This window comes from Spea bombifrons, chromosome 5 (genome assembly GCF_027358695.1).
Source record: "Spea bombifrons isolate aSpeBom1 chromosome 5, aSpeBom1.2.pri, whole genome shotgun sequence".
Lineage (NCBI taxonomy): Eukaryota > Metazoa > Chordata > Amphibia > Anura > Pelobatidae > Spea > Spea bombifrons.
Genome location: NC_071091.1, coordinates 86,057,241 through 86,079,401, shown reverse-complemented (window position 1 = coordinate 86,079,401; position 22,161 = coordinate 86,057,241). Strand labels below are relative to the sequence as shown.

Here is a 22,161-nt window from a genome sequence, read left to right as displayed (position 1 = left end):
TAATCGTCTAGACGCCATGTTGTAAATGGCGATGGCACCCACCTATCCTTTACCTCAAAAATAATATAACTGTGATCAGACCAAACGTTATCTTTCATCTTTATTTTCTGTAGTTGGCTTACTGCTTTCCCATCCCCAAAAATCATGTCTATTCTAGAGAAAGTATTATGTACTTTCGAAAAGTGGGAGTAATCTCTTGTTGTGGGATATTTCAGTCTCCATAAATCATATAAGTCTGCTTTTAATATCATTTTACAGAAGGATTTTGCTCTTTTTTTTAAGTTTTTATTGATTTTGTTAATTCCCACCTCTTTATCCATTTTCTCATCTAGAAAGCAGTTATAATCTCCTGCCATAATGAGTACTCCAGTTTTTATCTTATCAACTTTATCTAAGATTTTTTGGAAATATGAAAGTGGGGCTGTATTAGGGAGATAAATGTTTACTAATGTATATTTTATATCGTTGAGGGTCCCAACCCATATTAAATAACACCCATCTTCATCTTGCTCTAGAAAATTCATTTTAGTCCGAATTTTATTTGAAAATACGATGGCCACTCCTCTCTTCTTTTTATCAAGCATCGATGCCTGACACATAGTAGGGAACATTTTACCACCCCATTTAATTTTGTCTATAATCCTCCAGTGTGTTTCCTGGAAGAAAGCCAAGTCTATTTTTTCTTTACGTAAGCAGGAATATACTCGATTTCGTTTAATCGGCGAATTCAGCCCCTGAGTGTTTACCGAAATACACTTAATTCCCATTTTATTGGGTAATTTTGAGATCCTTCTACTACAGGGGCTGTCATTCGTCCATATACCATATCACTATGACCCATCTCACCCCACTTCCTCCCAGCTCCATCTCGGAAATAAACATAAACATACTGAAACATAAAAAAGACATAATAAAAAATATACTTAAACACAAATAGACTAAACATATGCATCGAAATAACACCATGTTTATCTAGATACATACTTAGGTTCTTATTGAACCAAAAAGAGGAGTACAGATGGGTATCCTAGATGATAGTGAAAGCCCAGGAAAGGGTCGACAAATATTACTGCAGAATTAATTAGTGAGAACTGTCAAATTTCTAATAATTAGAGAAATAAAGTACTTAATAATAAAGTGCATTCTTGTAAGAGTTTCATTTTCAATCTTATTATGAAGCCTAAATTTCACCATCTTCAAAAAAATACATATAAATTTGTTTATATCAAATAGTGAAAAATTTAAAACACCGATAAGACAAAAGATAAATAGATGAGTAAGATAAAGTGCCAAGTGTAATAAAGTGCATTCATATAATAAATTCATTTCAAATTCCTCTATAGATCCTAGATTAATTAATATCTTCTTAATAAAGTGCATGAATATTTCTTTATCTAATGGAGGTACAAAAATCAAGACCTATTTATATATTAATCTTTACTCCAAAGATTGTCTTCTTAATTAATACATTGATACTTAAATATAAAAGTGCAAAGTAATTAGTGCATCTCTATACTTATTATATTTCCAATTTTAACTCTAATATCTAATTGGTTACCGTCCTATTAATAAAGTGCAAGGGAAATAAAGTGCCAAAGTGATAAAGTGCCTTCCTATAAAAATTTCATTACAGATTGTACTGTGAAAACCAATTTAATTGTCATCATCTATATAATCATATATAATTAATTATTATGTGAACATTAAATATAAGTTAAAGTGCGCTATTTTATCTTATTAATTACTCCCAAGTTTATCATAAGAATTGATATAGATATCTAAAAAGAGTAGATTATAAAATGATATAGACAGTCATGTGACTGTTTTATTTCCAATTTAGCTATATATCAAGATTTAAATATTATCCTCTTAATAAAATGCCATAAGTTACTTTGTACATAGAAATTTTATCTTTTTTCTTTTTCCCTTTTTTTCCCTCTCTTTTAAAGAGAGTTTGATCCACTCAAAATTTAAGTATTATTCCCAGTTTTATAATATGAACATAAAATAGAAAAAAAAAAAAAAAAAAAAAAAAAAAAAAAAAAAATTTACTAATCTCTCACAAAGGTACACTAATCTCTTTTGTGCATGCGAGTAATATTTAAACCACATATAAATTTTAGTGAATACTCTTAATTTATAATATTAAATTAGAGTACTAACATGATTTTAATTTCAACTATCGCTCTTATTTAAACTACCTTCATCCTAATAGTATATATATTAAGTTCATCATATTTTAGTGAATACTCTTAATTTGTATTATTGAGCTAAAGAACTATCATGATTTAAATTCAACTATAGGTCATATTTAAGGTACCATCATCCTAATAAAATATGTATTAAATTCATTATGTGAGAGAATAAAATAGATATTAGTATAAAAAAAACTATATATTTCTGGTTGTTTCCAAATTTTTACAGATTAGGTGGTACAAAAAAAAAAAAAAAAAAAAAAAAAAAAAAAAAGGGAAAATCAGATTTTGTTCTGTTTTATCCATTCTTTCAATGAGTTTGGATTCCTGAATAACTCTGTAGAGCCAGTCCAAAATACTCTTATGGCCCTCGGAAAGGCCCATATGTACTTGATGTTCTTTTCTCGTAAGTATTTTAAATCATACAAAAAAGATCGCCTCCAAATTCTGGTTGCTGGGGACAAATCAGGATATATTTGGATTTCCGAAAATTTTGCATCTATAGAAGTGTTCTGTCTTCGTGATTTTAGTATGTTTTCTTTCCAATCGGCTGAAATGAAGGAGACAATAACGTCTCTGGGGATGTTATCTGCCAAATCTTTAGGTTTCCTCAGACGGTGACATCCATTTATTAGATTAGAAGGCAATTCTTCTTCTGTAATCATATCTTTAATCAAGTCTAGAATAAAAGATTGGAGTTTATCTGTTGAATAAGATTCAGGAATATTTCTGAATCGTAAATTTAATCTTCGAGAACGATCTTCCAGTTCTGAGATTTTGATTTGTAGATCTTCAAATTTGTCTTCTAAAGATTTTATCGATTCTGAAGTTGACTTATGTTGTTTCTCTAATATTTCATATTTAGCTTCTATATTTATGATTTTTGTTGATAGATTGGCAATTTCCAGCCTAATTTCTGTAGAACTAGTAGAAATTTCTTGTTTTATATTTTTTAGTAGATCATCTAGAGCGCCTTTTAATATATCTTGTGTAATTACAATAGGATCTGATCTAATAGGGCTAGACAAAGTATCCTCCATAGAAGCCATTGATTCTGCTTGAGAATAGTCCAGACACTCTTTTGTATGTCTCGGTGAAAAGAAAGCCGTGGCTCCTTTATTTGATCTAGAGTCTTTTTTGTCTTTTTCTCTGTTTTTAACTGTCTGCAGTTTAGGAGGCATTTTGAGCTTATATATCTGAATTAATAACGCTTTATAAGACGTACAGATAAAAGCTCATTAGCTCTTATAATAGAATTATGTATTTTAAATATTCAGATTATGTAGTGAATGTATATTGCCTTGTAGAGATAGCCTTCAGTAGACCTCCGAGAAAAAAAAAAAAAAAAAAAAATAAAAAAAAAAATAAAAAAAAAAAAAAAATAAATAAATAAATAAATAAATATTTTGCCTCAGCCGTTTAATAGTCTTTTTCTTCTTCTTGTTTTTTTCTTTATTCCGTTTTCCAAATGCTGGGGATCTACCCTCAGCATAACAGTATTAGCACTTCTTATATTATCTTATAAACGGTTCAGCACAATGATTGCTTTTATGTTCATTTCAATCGTCAAAGCATTTATGTTCATAAAGGCAGTGTGGGAATAAATAAAAGATTTCAGACACTTATCTGCAGAGTTTTTGAATTGCCCAGGCGTCCCAGTCCGATATAGAAAGAGGGAGAGGCGTCTCTGTTCTTTATATCTTTCCTTCAAAGTTCAAAATATGTAAAGAAAAACCTTCATTGAGTATCATTGATATCAGCTCGTGCAGAACAGAAATCTGGATGACTAAATTGCATCACGGACAGCGGAGATAATCCACGCCACGCCACGCCACCGCCAGCTCCACCACAGACACAACAGGCTCAGACGACCATCGATAGCAACACGTTGCAAAACGCTTCCCTCCAGCGGCTCCTCTCCACCTCAGCGTCCGAAACAGGCGGCCATACCGGCCTTCATATCGCAGGAGGAAGAGTTCGAGCTAACGCGGGGAGAGGAGTAACGGCAGTTTAGGAGGTCCAGGCACCCGACCCGACCGACCCGGCACCCGACCCGGCACCCGACCCGACCGTCTCGGCACCCGGTCCGACCGTCCCGGCTCAGCACTCTTTCGCGGCACAAGCCCAGGCCACAGCCGCGTGGAGACCCATCACCCTCCTCCTACTGGTGCGTGCAGCGTGTAAACAGTTACATTTAAGGGGTGGTCAGTCATCATTCACTCACTACCTATAAAACAATACCCATCATGCATATCAATTGATGTTACCATGATGATGGGAACTACAATCAATTCAAGCTTATGTACTGGTAATTTGGAATATCTATGAGGATTTACTACACATACAGTATGAGGACAGACGGGTGTTTCTTCCTGCCATTTATGGTGTCCACAATAATACAAACCTGTCATTTAGAGAATACTGTCACTGGAATGACAGAAAGGTAAGCAACACACTTCAATGCACAAAATGTCTTTATTTATTGGTGATGGTTACAAATATTTCTGTATTTCACTTACCTGTTTAATGTTTTAAGACAATAAAACTATTAAAGAGGTCTATTCACAAAGCTCATATAGTCCAGAAGTATAGCCCCCTCATTTCCATCCCCTGCCTAGAAGCATGGGATGGGATCTGTAGCCCTTCAAAGTGTTTTTTTGTGTTAAATTTCTTTGTAACCACACTCATCCCAGTGGGAACAGGGAGGGATATGGGGCAATGATGTCCTGAAAGAGGGTTTAACCAGCCAATTTCAACAGGAACAGGGCCGGGGTGAGGAGAGCCACAGCTTGTGCTACCTCCCATAGGGTAATTTTAGTTATTTTATCCCCCCAGGGTTATACTTGAAGACTATACCCAGGATGATTTAAGTACTCCCTGGTGGGATAATTGTTGCCCCCATTTTAATAGGGAATCTTGAGGACTCATACTTGTATATTTTGAGGGACAGTTAAAGTATAACAGCTACCAATTTAAATAGCCATTCAAAATATTTGCTATTCCACCCAATATTAAATCTGAAACAAGATAGTAGCTAACACATGTTGTTATATTTTCTCTCCTGTTTAATGAGCTCAGTTACGCTTGATTAAACTGTGTAGCTAATTAAGTGCAACATCTGTTGATCTAATTGACTTTCTAAACATCTGTATAAACAATACGAATGATTCTCATCTCACAATATAATTCATTAAGTTATACAATGTACTTGTACTGATGTTAGTTTATTATATATTTATGAAGAAGCTGAAGTGCCTTCTTATTCAATATTGTCAGTGTCAAACACGCACACCTATTACGCTTAACAACGTAGAAGGTAAAATACACTACTTCTTAAGCTTGGTGTGTGGCACCACAATTAGCCAGACCACAAGCTTGGCTTATCAAGCTATGCGGAACTTTCTTACAACAGAAGGCTTGGGAGAATCCAAATGAACACTTGGGGATCAGAATGCGTCCAGGAGGCTTGGAGGGACCAAAGCAAATGCTTGGGAGTATCCATATGCTCATTGAGCTGGGCTCAATTCCACTTACAGAAATGCATTATGAAACCCTAAGCATAAAACAGTATATAAAAGATGATACATGACAATCGAAACACATTAATTATTGCTAACACATTTAAACATTAGTTGTACAAACAACGTCTCAAAATGCAACCAAGCTGTATAAACCAACCACAGCCTATATTAATTGCTTAGTTGTTTAGCTATGTCAACACAATTTGGTGGTTCTCTGATTTCATTCTCCCTAGACTTTAGCTTGGGTATTCGTTTCTCCCCATTAAACATGCAACCCTTATTGTTGCCCTAACCTTTGACCCTCATTTGCCTTTGTTCTGGTATTTTAGATGTTATATGTTCAACGTAAGGCAAGCACTGAACTTGCTGCTGGTGAGTGGCTGCCCTGAACAAACCTAACAAACTCAACCAATCATCCTTGTCCCTCCAGAAAAGCCCTGACATATGATTTGTCCCATCACTGTTAGCCAGTGTAGCCCGTTACTTTGGATTACCTGCCCTCTTCTACCTTTGACTTTCTGCCTGTTGCCTGCACCATGAATTATAGCCTTCAGCACTGACTTTTGCTATCATCTGACTCTCTGGCCTCTCCTCCCTTGGCATTTTGTACTTGGCTTGTGGATAATTCTTAATTTCTCCTCATTCACTGTCCATATAGTTGTTACCACCTCCAGCTATTTGGGACAATGTCTTTGCATGTGTGTGTGGCCTTTCTCCTGCTCTTGTACTCCATTATCTGTGTTAAGAAACACAATAGATACTAGCATTCCAAAGAACACCCTCTAATAGTAATGTTTTATAATCAGACACACGTGTTCCTAGCCCTCATGTTTCACTCAGGCCTAATGTGAATATACACATGGGGAACCAAGAAAACATTGATTTCACTCACAATTCATATCACATTCAATAAATGCAGGGAGATATGTACATGAATACATTATAAAAGAGGATCTAGGGACTGCTGTATCTTATATCTAAATGTTTCCCTTAATAAAATATATATCCCTGTTTTATCCCCTTCTTGAACATCTGCTTCTTTTAATTGTTTTTGTAAGACATTTAACAATCTTTCATCCCTTCTGATCTCATCTGCCATGGAAATCCATTTACTTGTAACAAATTAACTGAAGTGCCAAAACATTTAATTTGATGGAACTAATTTGTGAAATATTAGCGTTCCATATATATTGATTGATATTGGATCTTATTCATTGCAATATAAACATTTTGATAATAGTTCTGAATATTTTCTTACTATCCCTCTTTGTTCCAGGTCATTTATCACAATATAGCTTCTAGGGGAAACCTGTATCCCCCCCCCTCTCATATTCCCTCACAATCACATTCTCTCTTTCTTTCTCTCTCTCTCACATATTCCCTCAAAATCATGTTCTCTCTCTCCCCCCTCTCTCATATTCCCTCACAATCACGTTCTCTCACACTCTCATTCATTCTCTCTCACTCTCATGTCTCCCTGCCTTCTCAAGCATCTGCCATGCTGTCCCTGTCTATTTGTCACACAGCTCTGATTCTTCTCTTGCATGTTCTTGTTATTCTATCATATTTCTTTGTCTTTACTGCTCCAAAAAAAAAATCTTATTTCTTCGTCTGCTTCTCCCTGGACAACTGGGCACAACTGAGCCTCCGGGCACAAACTCTCACCCAATTAGAGGAATGGGGGAAGTACACAGCGGATCTGTCATTATTCTAGCCTCCCAAGAACTCAGGCAAAATGGTTTTACAATTGCAGATAGGATAATATCTCTGAATTACAATAATTTATTTTCTGATGCTTAATGATATTTGGGTTATTTATTACAAGTTGATTGAATGCAAATTGGCAGTCAGCTTCAGTTTGTACATATTGCTACCCTCTCAAGACTCAACAGAGCTGCAAGTCAACACAAATTATCATACATAATCATAGGGTATAACAGCTGCTAAATTCAAATGAAGATCACTATGTGCAACTTGGCAGACTCAGCTTGACTTACACATTTTAACTCACCTCCTTAGAAGGAAGCAAATTAAACAAACCACTTTTCTACTATATTACTTTAATGACTTAAATTGTGTGTGCTAGTTAAGTATTAATTCCCACATCCAGTTAATCTCAATAAAAAGTAGGGAATGCCCCTTCATAACTGGATAACACTAAAACAATACTTTCTACTGAAAGGTGGTTTCTCTTCAGATTTATGTATATTTATTAAACTAGCATAAGGATTATCAAGAAATCAACTTCAAAATTCTCGCATTGTCAGTGACAAGATTTCTGCTTCTATGAAGACTTCAGCAAAAACGGTGGAGTTGTGGGGACAGCTTCTCCCCGTTCTGCCAATTGAGGCCAGGTATGCCTGTTTCCCACCCATCAAAATAAGCAAGAGCCAAAATGTACGCAGTTATGAAGGCAGGGGCTCAGATCGTCATTGTGGAAAAAGTAAATTGTTCCTTAACTTTGTATGTTTCCCAACACAGCTTTGTCCGTCTCGCAAGTCAGTCACATTATTTGCATTAGCAACAATTTCCATAACGTCTTATATGAGTGGTGCATATGATGATTCTCTCTTGTTACATTTGCTGTATTTAAATGACTTCTATCTATTTTATCAGAATTTTGAACAAATCGACTTAATTTCCAGCGTCTTTTAAATTGTATATTATAAACAACATTGTCTCTTAAAGTGACCTGTCTAGTTGCAGTAGAAACACTCTATAAGTACTTTGTCCTCAATCCTTTGTCCCTTGGGAGCCTGCATATTATGTTTTAAACATAAAGTATTTCAATTGTTGGATTAGTTTTCCCTGTTGTAAATCTTATCAGCTCTAGAGGTCTATCTCTACCTGTATCATGTGTTATGTTATTTTGTTTAAATCATCGCTCACACATTCTCTAGTGTTCTCCGTAGTTCAGTGCAATCTATTGACATAAAATACAATCAGTGAATTAGACTATACTGCATTGCACTGCAATGATGACACATATTTGACTTCATCTTCCAATGAAAGAGCAGACAAGATGGGACAATCGCTTTGCTTCCGCCTCCACTATCTACGTATCTATATAAACCATTAAATGAAACCATTTAAATTATATCAATGGCAATGTGATATGGAACAAAGGAATGTAGATATTGCTACACAGAATAACAAGTGATTTTATTGTATAAAATATTCTGTATCACAACCTCAGTCACTACTATCCTGTAACGCTCCTTGGCCTCAGCTAAAGAAGCAAAAACATTCTTAATACGTGCTTAGAATTGCACTAAAGAACATCCTAAGAAGATTCACCATCACTTCTTTCAATGTAACAACATATTGATTTCTTCAGTTTTAAAGATTTCTTCATATGTGACCTGACATAAGGGTCTCTAACATGCTGTGTGAACTATGTCTCTAACATCTTACTCTTTCATAAGAGAAAAGTGATAAAAAGTGGTCCTCTATTTGGTTCAGTCACTCAGGCTTTAAAATTTGAGTGACAGAGGTCCCCCTAATTTCTTGTGCCAGGTAGTGTACCTGTCTCATGCGTTATTTTCAATCTGAACACAAGATGGCAGTATTTGATTACAGCAAAAGATCTGCAAACTTCTTGAGCATACACCTTTTTGAGCTTTTCTATGAGAAAAATTCTAAAAACAGATAAGTCATTTTCCATGATCATACATATAAACCTATGAAATAGAGTTTATGGATTAAAAAAAACAATATTTACATTAACCCCTTAATGACAATTGCCGGTTCTGGCACGGCACGGAAAAACAAGTCGATTATGACAAATGACGTGCCAGAACCGGCACGTCTTTAAACGGGTGCAGAAAGCGATCTACGTGTATGTGTAAGTGTGTGAGCATAGACATCTATGTGTTAGTGCATAATAGTATGTGTGCATGTGTTTAAAAATGTGTGCCAGTGCACATGTGAGTTACTGGGGAGAGGCAATGGAAAGATGGGGGTGCCAAATATAATAATTAATAAGAGGAGAGATAGGACGATAGGAAAAAGATAATGAGATGGAGCAAATATGGTGCGGGGAACTCTGATCTCTGACAGCCGGGGAAGGTCTGCGCGATGGACGCAGACAACCCTCGCTGCTAGCCACGCCTCCTTCCGGCTGCAGCATAAGTGCGTGGGATCTACACGCTGCCCCGGCTACATGACAGGGAAGTCAGAAGCACCGGTAAGTTTGGGGGGGGGCTGGGGGGTGTTAAATGGGGGCATAAGGCATTTCTGGAGGCAGAGTGCTCTGTGAAATGCCTTTTAACCCCCTTAATGCCACTCTGCCTCCAGAAATGCCTTTTAACCCTCTAAATGCCAGAGTGGCATAAAGGCGTATAAGGCATTTCTGGAGGCAGAGTGGCACATAGGTGGTCAAAAGGCATATCATGGGGCACAGTGGCATAAAGGGTTAAAAGGCATATCATGGGGCACAGTGGCATTTAGAGGGTTAAAAGGCATATCATGGGGCACAGTGGCATATAGGGGGTATAAGGCATTTCTGGGGCAGATGTGCATAACTGGGGGGCAGGTTGGAAAATAGAAGGAAATAAAACCAAAATATTTTTCTCAATCATGGCTTTTATTAAAAAAAATAGTTTAGATGAATTTACATTTACTGGTAAAACTTTTTTCCTATAGGGTCGTCTTATATTCAGGTTTTTTCTTTTTTTCCTAAATTAATATTCAGATTTGGGGGGTCATCTTATAATCAGGGTCATCTTATAATCGAGCAAATACGGTATATATTGGCCCCTCACAATGTTGAAATTTAATATGCAATTCATATAGCAGCTTACAACTTTCTTTCAGCACTTGCTGTTGCTTTGTGTTATTAGAAATGTTGTATAACATTCCAGTAAGTGAGCACTGAACCATAAATTATATCCATGCTATAGGAGAATCTCCATTTATACAGATATCGTGTGTCATATTACATCCAATATGCACAAAGCCTGTGGTTCTCAAAGAGACAGTCCAGTGTCCCATACAACATCCCAACCTTCAATGAGCAACGCATGTGAACTTCAATAAGCACAGGGGTGATACTGGGGTTAGGGGCAACTGGGTGCCAGTATTTATTTGGAGTACCTCTTCTGTAACTAAACACATGTACATACTAATGCAAAGCCATCCCTCTTGCTTCTCTACAGACACTGTCTTCACTGCAGCTTGCACCATTTGAGCTTCTAGACTGCTGCCACCCTACTAATGTGGGGTCATGTAACATGTGCAGTGTTCACAAAAAACCGAGACTGCAAATTACATACAAGTATTTAACCTTCCATTTTTTGGAAAATCATTGAAAAACTAGTGGCAACTCAACTGGAGGCCCATCTATCAAACTATAACAACTTTGATCCTTTCCAGTCAGGTTCCACTTCCGTGTCTAATTCTGTATCTTTCAAATGGAGGAGAGGACGTCACCAAAGGCGCCGTCATTTTGCTCTCATGGGAAAGGAGGGCAATATGGCGGCTATTGCAGTGATGTCTTTTCCCCCGATTGGAGGTAGCGATGTCCGGATCATGAACGAATCGTTCATTTGATCCGATTCTTTTCAGTGATCCGGATGTATCGGTTCAGTATAATGAATGATTCATTTGTAGCAGTTCAGTCTGTGAATCATGCAGTTGTAACCTGATCCTAGAGTGAGTCATCTGCAGAGCACTCAGACACAGACTCTGGGATCAGGTTACAGCTCATTAATTCACAGAGGAACGATGACTCATAGAGTCAAAGATTCAAATGATTCAAAGATTCGAAATTTACAGGGATCTGGATCTTACAGCGATCCTAATCATTCATACAATATCACTGACACAATACTTTTATAAAGAAATACATTAATAATCTTCACTGCCCCCAGGATTTAGATTCCCCATAGTTTGCCCCCTTTACCGCTAACTGCACCTTAACATTATTAAATTAATTAAATTAACCCTCAGTCATCAGCATTAAATTAACCCTAAAGACCGCATTAACCATAATACCCTTAAATCAGGGGTGTCCAAACTGCGGCCCTCCAGCTGCTGCAGGACTACATTTCCCATAATGCTCTTTCAGCTAAGGGGCTGGCTGAGGAGGATGGGAGATGTAGTCCTGCAGCAGCTGGAGGGCCGCAGTTTGGACACCCCTGCCCTAAATTAACCCTAAACACCCCATCAACCATAACTGCCCCTAAATTAACCCTAAACACCCCATCAACCACAACTGCCCCTAAGTTAACCCTTAACACCTCATCAACCATAACTGCCTCTAAATTAACCCTAAAGACCCCATTAACCATAACTGCCCCTAAATTAATTGCATGTACTCCAGATAAATTACCTAATAAATTGGTATGGTTGATGGGGTCTTTAGTGTTAATTTAGTGGCAGTTATGGTTTTGGAGATGTTCAGACCCAATCATCTAGCCAATTTGGCCCTCGTCCAACACATCAACTTTAAGGCCCAAATGCTCACTTGCTGCCTAATATATCCCACCCACTGACAGGTGCCATGATAACAAGATTATCAATGTACACATCAATGTACACTTCGCCTTTTAGTGGTCATAATGTTATGGATGATCAGTGTATATATAACATGCGCGGCTGCACTAAACAAGAGAGGAGAAAATTACAGCTAAACACAAAAGCCCGTAAAAATGTTAAAACAGTCTCTGTCAAGGGGGGTATAAAAAGAAAAAAAAATAACCCAGTCCGTGAGGGGTTCAGATATTTGTACATATAGATACTGTCCAATGATCTGTCAATCTGTCGATATATATTAGGATGACAGTTTAGAGACATAGAAACCTAGAATTTGAGGGCAAAAAAAACAGTCTGCCCATATTTCGTGACGTAAAACTTTAATCAGCCTTGGGCCTACAACCTCTGCTTATTGTTATATTGATAGACAGATATGTATCCAAATATGGTGTATGTTCCCATGAGAGCTAATAATAATCGATGAATAATGCTAGTTTTGTGTCTCAGGAATACTTCAGCTCCAGTTATGTAAATGAAGTAACGTTTCACACCGGCACTGACAGCCAATCCCAGGTGAACTTTCACATAAGGAAGTAACAAACCACCAATCAGTTTCCTCTCGATGCTGCCCCCAACCTCTACCCAATTACGATTGGACTTACACTACTGTCTTTAGTAACTTCTAGCCAATCAGACATCTCCTTTCACTCTCGCAAGTCAGCTATTGAGCAATTGGGGGGTGTGTCTTATGCCAGGCTGCTCGCAGATGCAGGGCTCGTATTACCCTTGCCGGATCTATTGTATTGCCGGGTGCTCCGGATGACCAGCGGCTGACTGCTACTGACGGCGCAAGCCATGGCTTTCTGGAAGAAGGCACCGTGTCTCCAGCGTTCCTCCAAGGAGAGGTACGTGTCTTACCGTGTGTCATGAAACTGACCTTGTTCCCGTCTGGTGTAATGGACAGATCCGTTCTTTTTAGACCAATCATAACACTTCTAGATATTTGGGTTATTTTTAGAATGTATTGCAAGCCCCCGTGGCACTTAAAGGGTTCATAGGTTCCTGGTATACTAGTCCGTGATGTTAAACCGAATGTGTTGCATGCAGGATTCTTCATCAGTGAAGCAGGTCGCTTAATCGATGGACGATGAGCCTTATAAGCTCGCGTGCTATTGATATTATTGGGTATGAAGGTGAGCTACATACATGTGCTTTAGAACTCTGCAGACAAAGATGCTGTGTTGTCTGGATGCAAAGACATATGTAGTTCATTGAGTGGTATAAATAAAATTCAGGCTGTGTCATAAAGCCATCGGACAACTGGTTATGTAATGACTTATATCCTGTAAACTGGATCAACCTCTATTTCTGGTTTCCTATTTGAACTGTCCACAAAAACACAACACAGGAAAAAAAAAAAAGACACACAGAAGCACGCCACGCTGTGACACTAATATAAGAAATACGCTGTGTGCATTATATATGCCTGCGGACAAATAGATTTTATTTATCTGGAATGTTATTGTCATTTTAATGGCCTTTTGTAAATATTTTATGTGTCCCCCTACATATATATATATATATATATATATATATATATATATATATATATATATATGTGTGTGTGTAAATACATACAGGGGTCCTGACTCGTGCCCCTTCCTATACACTGACAAACACACCGTACCATCATACACAAACAGCTATCTACTTTCACACACTCCCATTATGGTGGCCCCTGTCTCGCAGTACTCGGGTCGCGCACCTCTAAGGCTGGCGCTGTTTCCTGTGTGTTTAATATTGGGGCGTATTACAAAATGTTTCTCTCCAACTCACTTTTTGTCACCTGATTGATGACGAACTGTGAGTTTTTGTTTTTTTCTTTAAAATGCTAGTATTATTTATCAGCCAGCAGGGGGAATTGCTTTATGTACTGCATGGAGTACACACTCATATATATTATAGTTAACATCCAACCTGGACTATTTTTATTTTAGAAAACCCGCTTGTCATGGTGGAATACGTCTGTGCTTATCTATGGCACAAAATGTTATTTACATATAATGCCGAAGGAAGTTTCTCTCATAAAGGATGAATGGGTGGAAATGTAGAGATGTTGTGTCACGAGTGTGGAATTGATGAGTTATTTTGTCATTCCAGCATTTCATCATGCATTATGTCCACAGGAAACAGATATTCAATTTTGTGTGATGCATTTAGAAGTTATGCTGTTTGAGCTTTCTCGTTGGAAAAGAGACTCTGAAAGGAATGTTAATGTTTAGTACTTCTGAATATATATATATATATATATATATATATATAATATCTGTGTGTGTATATATAAATGTATAATTCATTATCGTACATTCTGTAAACATAATTTTTTTTCACAAAAACGGAAAGGCGGGCCTTGCTCACAGGCAGGTTGAACTGGCAGGAAAGCGGTGGGTCACGTAATGTGATATTAGGTTGCCCTGTGGTAAAAGTAAATAAGAAGGCTGTGGGATAAGGGAGGAAGTAGGTTACATATGTAAGCATGAATGTGTATCTGTGAGCATGCATGTTTGTTTTCAGTGTGCGTAAATATGTGTGCCAGTGCGAATGTGAGATACGGGGGTGGTGGCTGATGGGGCCATTTGGTTTTACTTACTGCCTTGGCCACAAGGTGCCAGCCGTTCCTTGCTCACATGAGCTCACGGTCTAGCTCAGTGGTCCCCAACCTTTTTGGCACCAGGGACTGGTTTTGTGGAAGACAATTTTTCCACGGACCGCGGGTGGGGTGTTTTGGGCTTGATTCAAGTACGTTATGTTTATTGTGCATTTTACTTCTATTATTATTACATTTAAAATATAATGAAATATATTTGCAACTTCTCTTTCTTTCCATCCATAAAAAGCACATAAAATTATGCCACACTGCCCCTCAGATATGCCACGCTGCCCCTGATATGCCACTCTAGATATGTCACTCATTTTTATGACAGTGATGAAAGTGCTGCTGCAATTTCAGACCAAATTTTAAATACTCTTAAAACAAATGGCCTATATGTGGATATGATGTCTGCATATTCTACTGACGATGCAAGCGTTTGGTAAGCGTAATGGTGTATACCAGAAACTTCATGCTGTAAATGACCATATATTGCCAGCTGGCTGCCCAGCTCACACATTTCATATGACAGCTAAAAAAGCATCAGATGTCTTGTGGCGTGGAAAGTCTCATTTGGAAATTATATGTCTCAACATCAGCTAAGAGAGTTGCCACCCTGAAATAAATATTTGACTGTGTTGACCTTGAATGGTCAGAACTTCTTTGCCATGTACCAACGAGATGGCCATCTCTCTTTTTCCAGTAATTGAAAGCGTTTTAAAGAATTGACCAGCTGTAAAAGATTACTTTCAAAGCACTGGAGAGGACGAAATGGAAATTTATTGTGGATGAAGACTATTTTTCAGACAGTCATATTAAAACTGGAGCAAAATGACCTCACTGCAGTTGATATTTATGAGATCATGACATCAATGAGAGGCAAATATAGGCTAATCCAAATACAGACAGACATTTTTTTTGGATACGTTCTTGGGAAATCTTTAAAGAAGCTACCTCCCCTGCAAGCAAAGAAAACAGAATCTGAATTCCTTGCATTTTATCAAAAAGCTGTTAAATCTTTAGGACAGTGGTTTGATTTTTTCAGACAAAAACTATTTGTCTAAAATCCAGTGCTTAAATGTGAAGGAGAACCATAATAAACTTTATAAACTGGTGACGGTGGCGTAAGTTCTAAATTAACTCTTTCAATGGATGTAATTTACGAAGAATATGCTTGTGTTTGTCCACATCTTCGGTACTGAAGTGGAGGATGACCTCAACAGTGATGTTAAAAATATTCATGAAAGCCGGACCCTAAAACCTGCCTAACCTCTTGAAAGTGGTTGCATTTGTCACCAGCATTCCATGCCAAAATGCAGCAGTTGCAAGAGTTTTCTGCTTGATGCGATTGTGCTGGTCTGACACGAGGAACAGATGCAGCATTAAGCTGATAAAATCTGAATTTAAGGGTGAAAGTCAATTTTGACATGGACACTTTACAGCGTTTTAAAAGGAAATACACATTTAGGCATTGGTGTTAAAAACAAAAAGTGCTGAGCTGATGCCATGTATTACTAATGTGTTTGTCATATTGCCATGTGAGCTGAATTAGATACAGCATTAATATTTCAGAGGTTGTATTTATAATTTACTGTGTTGTTAGTATGTTATTTTCAATAATATATTTATTACATTTAAGACATCTGTAAACATTTTTTTTTGCAGTTCATTAAATTAGGGATGCACCGATATAATTTTTTTGAGACCGAGTACAATTACCGATACTTTTTTAAAACAAACCTATGATTGTTTTTTGTTTTTATTTGCCCCCCAGTTATGCACATCTGCCCCAAGGCTTGCCACTCTGCCCCCAAAAATGCCTTACACCCCCCTATATGCCACTCTGCCTCCCTGATATGCCTTATACCCTGCTATATGCCACTCTGCCCCATGATATGCCTTTTAACACCCTATATGCCACTTTGCCTCCAGAAATTAAAGGGGGTGGCGTGCACGCACTGCACCGCCCAATGGCCGTGCCTCAGCTCTTCGTCCCACCCCTTTTAAGACGTGGCACGAAGTGCTAAGGAACGGCCATTGGGCGGCGTGGTGCGTGCACGCCAGCCCCTTTACTTTCATTAGGCGGCTGGAGGAGGCATCTTTCAATCCCTGTGTCCTAATGAAAGTCGTGTGTGTGTGTGTGTGTGTGTGTGTGTGTGTGTGTGTGTGTGTGTGTGTGTGTGTGTGTGTGTGTGTGTGTGTATATATATATATATATATATATATATATATATATATATATATATATATATATATATATATATATATATATACAGTACTTAAAATAATTATAGTATACAAGAAATTGGAACAATAACAAACGAAATGTAAGTCAGGCACCTTTTTTTCCTTTAAGCAACAAGCATAAACTGTTTACTTTATTGAGAGATTGGTAGACAAGTAAACCAGACTCCCAGCAGGAATGGTAGAGGCTAATACAGTGAGGCAATTTAGAAATGAGATGAGACCAAAGACTGATTAAGATCTGAGTCTCTAGAGCAGAAAAACAGACAGAGCAGACTTCCTGAAGTGTTTCTTATCTGCCATCAGATTTATGTTTCTAACTTCTATGTTTGGTGGAAAGCAAGTGCAATTTCACTTATTCCACTTCAGTATCAGTCTGTTGATATTAGATATAGAGAATAAATAAAATATAAATATATAGAATAGTTAGATCAGCTGGAATTGTGTTTTTATTAGACTCGTGCATTCAGATTTGTACAATTTGTAAATGTAACGAAATTTGCATATTTTGTCAGTTCGTACAAACCTCTGAAAACGAGGCAGAACACCTGAAACAAATGTAAACAAAGCATAACATTTCCGTTTTCATTTGAAATGCATGGACTCATTCATTCCCAGTCTCTCACACTCTCAATCACTCTCACTCTGAATCTTCCCCTACCTTCTCTGCCTTCTGCTTCCATGCCTTGCAGCTCTGCTTCTTCTCTAGCATCTTCTTCATCTTCTTGTCTTCTTTCTTCTGCATCTCTGAGGAGATAACCCCCCAGAGTGGCGCAGCTTCTGCTGACATCCTCTCCCCAATTGGAGGATTGGGGAGAGGGTGCGCCCAAAAGCTCTGCCATTTTTCCCAAAGATGGCAAAAATGGCAGAGCTACTGGCGACTTCCTCTCCCCGATCGGAGGATGTCACTGGAAGCACCACCAGTTTTGCAAAAGTTCATCGGGAGGTTATGTCTACAGGGATGTGGAAGAAGAGAGAAGAAGATGAAGAGGATGCTAGAGAAGAAGCAGAGCTGTGAGACGTGGCAGTGGTCAGCAAAGAAGGTAGGCAGGCATTCGGAGAGCGTCAGAGAGTGAATGAGAATGGGAGTGAATGTGGGTGTCGGGCATCAAATTTCTTTAAAAAGGAGCCCCTGATTTTCGTCTGACACAAACTGAGAAGAACCGGAATTATTTGTCCAAGAATGAATGGGCCACAAACGAACTGAAAATGTGTCTAAAATGTTTTTGACCCATTTGCTCAAGTCTAGTGTTTATAAATAAATAGGGGCTATGTCTTACTTGTTTACATAGACAGTTATCACAAAGCCACATAAAAGCATCAATAAGGTAATGCCCCGCAGCCACGCAAGTAGCCACTCTCCCTAAAACCAAAATTTCTTATTTCAAATGTTAGGAGGTATGTGATTGGGGTGCCTTGGATGCTGTGTAGAATATATTGTGAGTGTGTGTGTGTGGTTTTAACCCCTTAATGACAATGTACGGGCTCAAAATGCATTGTTTTCAGTGGTTTTAGGGACTGTCCATAGTCCTTAAGGGGTTAATGATTTTATAGATAGCTATCAGATGTATATTTTATTAAATTGAAGTGCCTGAGTTCAAGCTTGGATATCTAAACATTCTGGCTTGTTTGCGGCCCTTGGGGACTTACGTTGTGCAGCTCTGCTTCAGTAATATTATAAATTCACATTTTTTTGCATAATATATGTAATTTTTATGCTTTTGACTTTTATAGATTTTCTCTCTTATTACTGGACCAAGGAGAGTATTTCTTTGAACAACATTTGGCATATCATATATGTAAAGAAACTGAACTCTCAGAAAGGTAAGAATTTATACAGAGTATAAGCAAAAAATTGCTTTACAAATTTTTTTTCTGGAATTGTGATTTTTAAATTGAAATGTTTGTATTCTCTAGAAACATTTATGGCTCCCTTAAGATATGTTCGAAATCACTTATTTTTGAACCAGATGACATCACAATACCAATATTTAAGGTATGTTCTCACTCTGTTTTCAGGGTGTTTTATCTTTTTTTTTTTTTCTCTGAAAATAATATTTTTATGCTGGTTACGAGAGGTGTCGAGTACATTATTACATGAGATAGAAATCCTTAGCTGTATTTTGGGTATTACAGATAGCCTTGCGGGACTGTGCAAAAATAGAAGAAGTGGAAGAAGGAGAAGATGGATTATTATTTGCAAGGTATAAACTATTTATTTATTTTTATTACTTGTGTAAAGATGTAGTTTTCTATAGTAAACAAGAATATTTACTATTTTTTGCAGTCATACACAACGGAGAATCTCTGTACTTTTCAATCAGGTAAGGTTTTTATACCACACTGAGCTTTACCATCTACATTTTCCTTCTTCATCTTCATATGTAGTTCATTTTTATGATTGTTTTTTGAATGTATTTATTCTTTTTTGGTGTTTGTTTTGTTTTTTGGCAATATGCCAGATTACTGTTGTCAAAGCACAGTGAATTTGTAAGTGTGAATTGTGCCTAGTTTTGTAGAGATCTACCTCATTCATATATAAACCTATATCTGGTTTGTTCCCTTTCCGATATATTCGTTTCCATTGACATTTAGCGCTCTATTGCACAATTGACCCAAACCTTGGATAGACTAACAGACGTATTCTACGGTATTATTATACATTGCAAGGGTTAACATTTGATGCAGATATTCATTGGCCCTTTACCAAACTACACAATGTATTTCTCTCTGTTCCTGATGATTTTTATAACAAACAAGTGCATATTTTGATCATGGATCTAGATAAAGCAGGCAGGTATTGAATACTATTGTGTAACAACCAAGCCTTTATGCTTGCGTACAGTTATTTGCAGTGGTCGTTCAGCTGCCATATAATCAAATCAAACCGGTATTTTCCCTGCTTTGATTTAAAATGTGCTTTTGTACATAACTTTTTTTCTGATTGTCATCAGGTGTACCTGATTAAAGAGCAAAACATAGTTGCACCTTACCAGATTCAGCGTGTAAGTATTGGTTTGCATTATTCCTATGACAATTGTCTTTCAAGCTCTGAAACGTTTATCAACCCTACCAACTGGTCAAGTGTTTACACAAACACCACGTGCTGCAATTTTTTTTTTCCCGTTTTCAAGTGATTTTTGGTACGATAAGATTTGCGTTTATGTCAGTGTGTTGTTAATGATGATTGACTCGCCACCAAGAAAATGCACGGTTGACAAAATCATTATTAGGAAAAAAATGGAAGGAGAGATATCTGCGACCTTAAGTTAGATAAGAGCTAATGTGTCTATACAATGGCAAGAGGAGGTTATTTCAAATAGTACATTGTAGGAGAGTGGATCTTAGAGACTTATTAATGTTGCTATTTACCATTAACCCAACCCGTGTATTGTGTCCTGTTTATCACATGTTACAAGAAATGAGCATTATTTACTACTACTAGTATTTTCCATGGAGGTGCACAATAACAGTTTGTTGTATATGTAGTTGCATGTGTTTTATGTTTAAAATACTCTGCCCATTACTTCCTGTTTTTCTTAAACCACACTTTTACAAAATAGCAAACACAAGGTTTCAACAGCTGTGCCATTTATTTCCCTTTCTGACATAATGAAACCTTTAAAAAATAAACATGGAATATCAGTATGGCTCATTATTAATATTAATAAGGTAATTAAGTGATCCCAGCTGTGGTAGCAAACCCTATACATGAACTGCTTTGCGTAAAACCAGATATTGTATTTTTTTTATTGTTATGGAAATGTTGCAGTCATTACAGTGTTTAAAGTTCAAAGAAAATTTAAAGGGCCCTTTACACTTAAGCATTTCTTGATGTAATTTAGTTGTATAGAAGCAGAAGATTGTTAGATCATATGTCTCTTGCTCTGATATCCACTCTAAAACCAATGGTCAGCTGTAAATGTATGATATAAAATAAAGGCTATTAGACTAGCATTAAGCTATTTGGTAAATCCTGTCTTTGCTATCCTCTATTTGCCCAACCTATAACCCCATTAATTTAATGGCAGTCCCTTCAGTATTGTCTTGAAGTAACTTCAAAAAACGTCTGTCTGCAGATGTCAAAACTGTCCCATGGCAGTGCTGTGACAAAGTATGATGTCATCAACAGAGGCCCATTTATTCTACGATAGCCAAGCCCAAATTGACCAAAATATCAAGATTTTCTCCACAAGAAAAAGTAACAAAACCTTAGTACCCAATACAATCTCTGCTGTAGTCTGAACCATGTCCTGTTAAAGGTGTTATCAGCGTCTCATTTGCCCTGATTTTTTTTTTTTTTTTTTTGCATTAAAACAAGAAGCGCCAGAACAAAGCTGGTTAAAGTTGAGCATGATGAAAGAATTGGCTTTCTAATGTTTTTTTTTCTTCCCTCTTACTATTCAAACATCTCTAGGGTGAAAATAACTTTACCTTTCAGTTGGAAGGTTCCAGGAAAGTTGATGATGTTGTGCAAACCTTGCATCAGGTATGGAGATTTCACGAGGACTTGCAAGACCTTTTTCATCATTGTGTGTTTAGTTCACTGCCAAATAACATTTAAAAATGTGGATGGTTACCCGCTCTGGTGTTCGGTGTATATAACTCAATAGTAAATTCCTCAGTGAACTTGGCTGGGACTCTCCCCATTGTGGATCCTGTAAGTGTTAAGCTATGTGCATGAGCTGGCTTTTTAAAAGCTAAACCACTGAGTTTTGACACTGAGCAACAATCATAGGTGCTTGTTTCACCCAAAATCCCCTTAACTAACTATTCATCTAAAATTGTGTCCTTCCTATTCTTTTGTTGGGACACTTGTGACATAAATGCAGGAACTGATAGGTTTTTAACCATAGAAACTGAAAACCATCTTAAGTTTATGAAATTCACAAAGGGGGTAGTGGTTGCGCTTCAACAATATAAAATAGAAAAAAGAATAGCAGCTTTTTCAGTGTTAAAAATCTTAAATTTATGTATTTTTAAATGAAACCTTCAGACAAATTTAATGATAAGATGCAGCAAAAAATATGAAGGTAAAAGCGCTAAGGACAATAAAAACAGCACTAGGGTAAATAGT

General features: G+C 37.2%; 1 protein-coding gene across 1 annotated transcript in view; it reads left to right on the top strand.

Moving 5' to 3' along the window:
* Positions 1 to 12,929: 12,929 nt before the first annotated feature.
* The window catches only part of NSMAF (neutral sphingomyelinase activation associated factor), a 29,446-nt gene continuing 20,214 nt past the window's right edge, over positions 12,930 to 22,161 (top strand). The window contains exons 1-7 of the mRNA XM_053468313.1: positions 12,930 to 13,095; positions 18,819 to 18,908; positions 19,002 to 19,080; positions 19,221 to 19,288; positions 19,372 to 19,408; positions 20,039 to 20,089; positions 21,502 to 21,573. Of these exons, the coding sequence (XP_053324288.1) occupies positions 13,046 to 13,095; positions 18,819 to 18,908; positions 19,002 to 19,080; positions 19,221 to 19,288; positions 19,372 to 19,408; positions 20,039 to 20,089; positions 21,502 to 21,573 (447 nt within the window). The 5' untranslated portion in view covers positions 12,930 to 13,045. The remainder of the gene's footprint in view (positions 13,096 to 18,818; positions 18,909 to 19,001; positions 19,081 to 19,220; positions 19,289 to 19,371; positions 19,409 to 20,038; positions 20,090 to 21,501; positions 21,574 to 22,161) is intronic.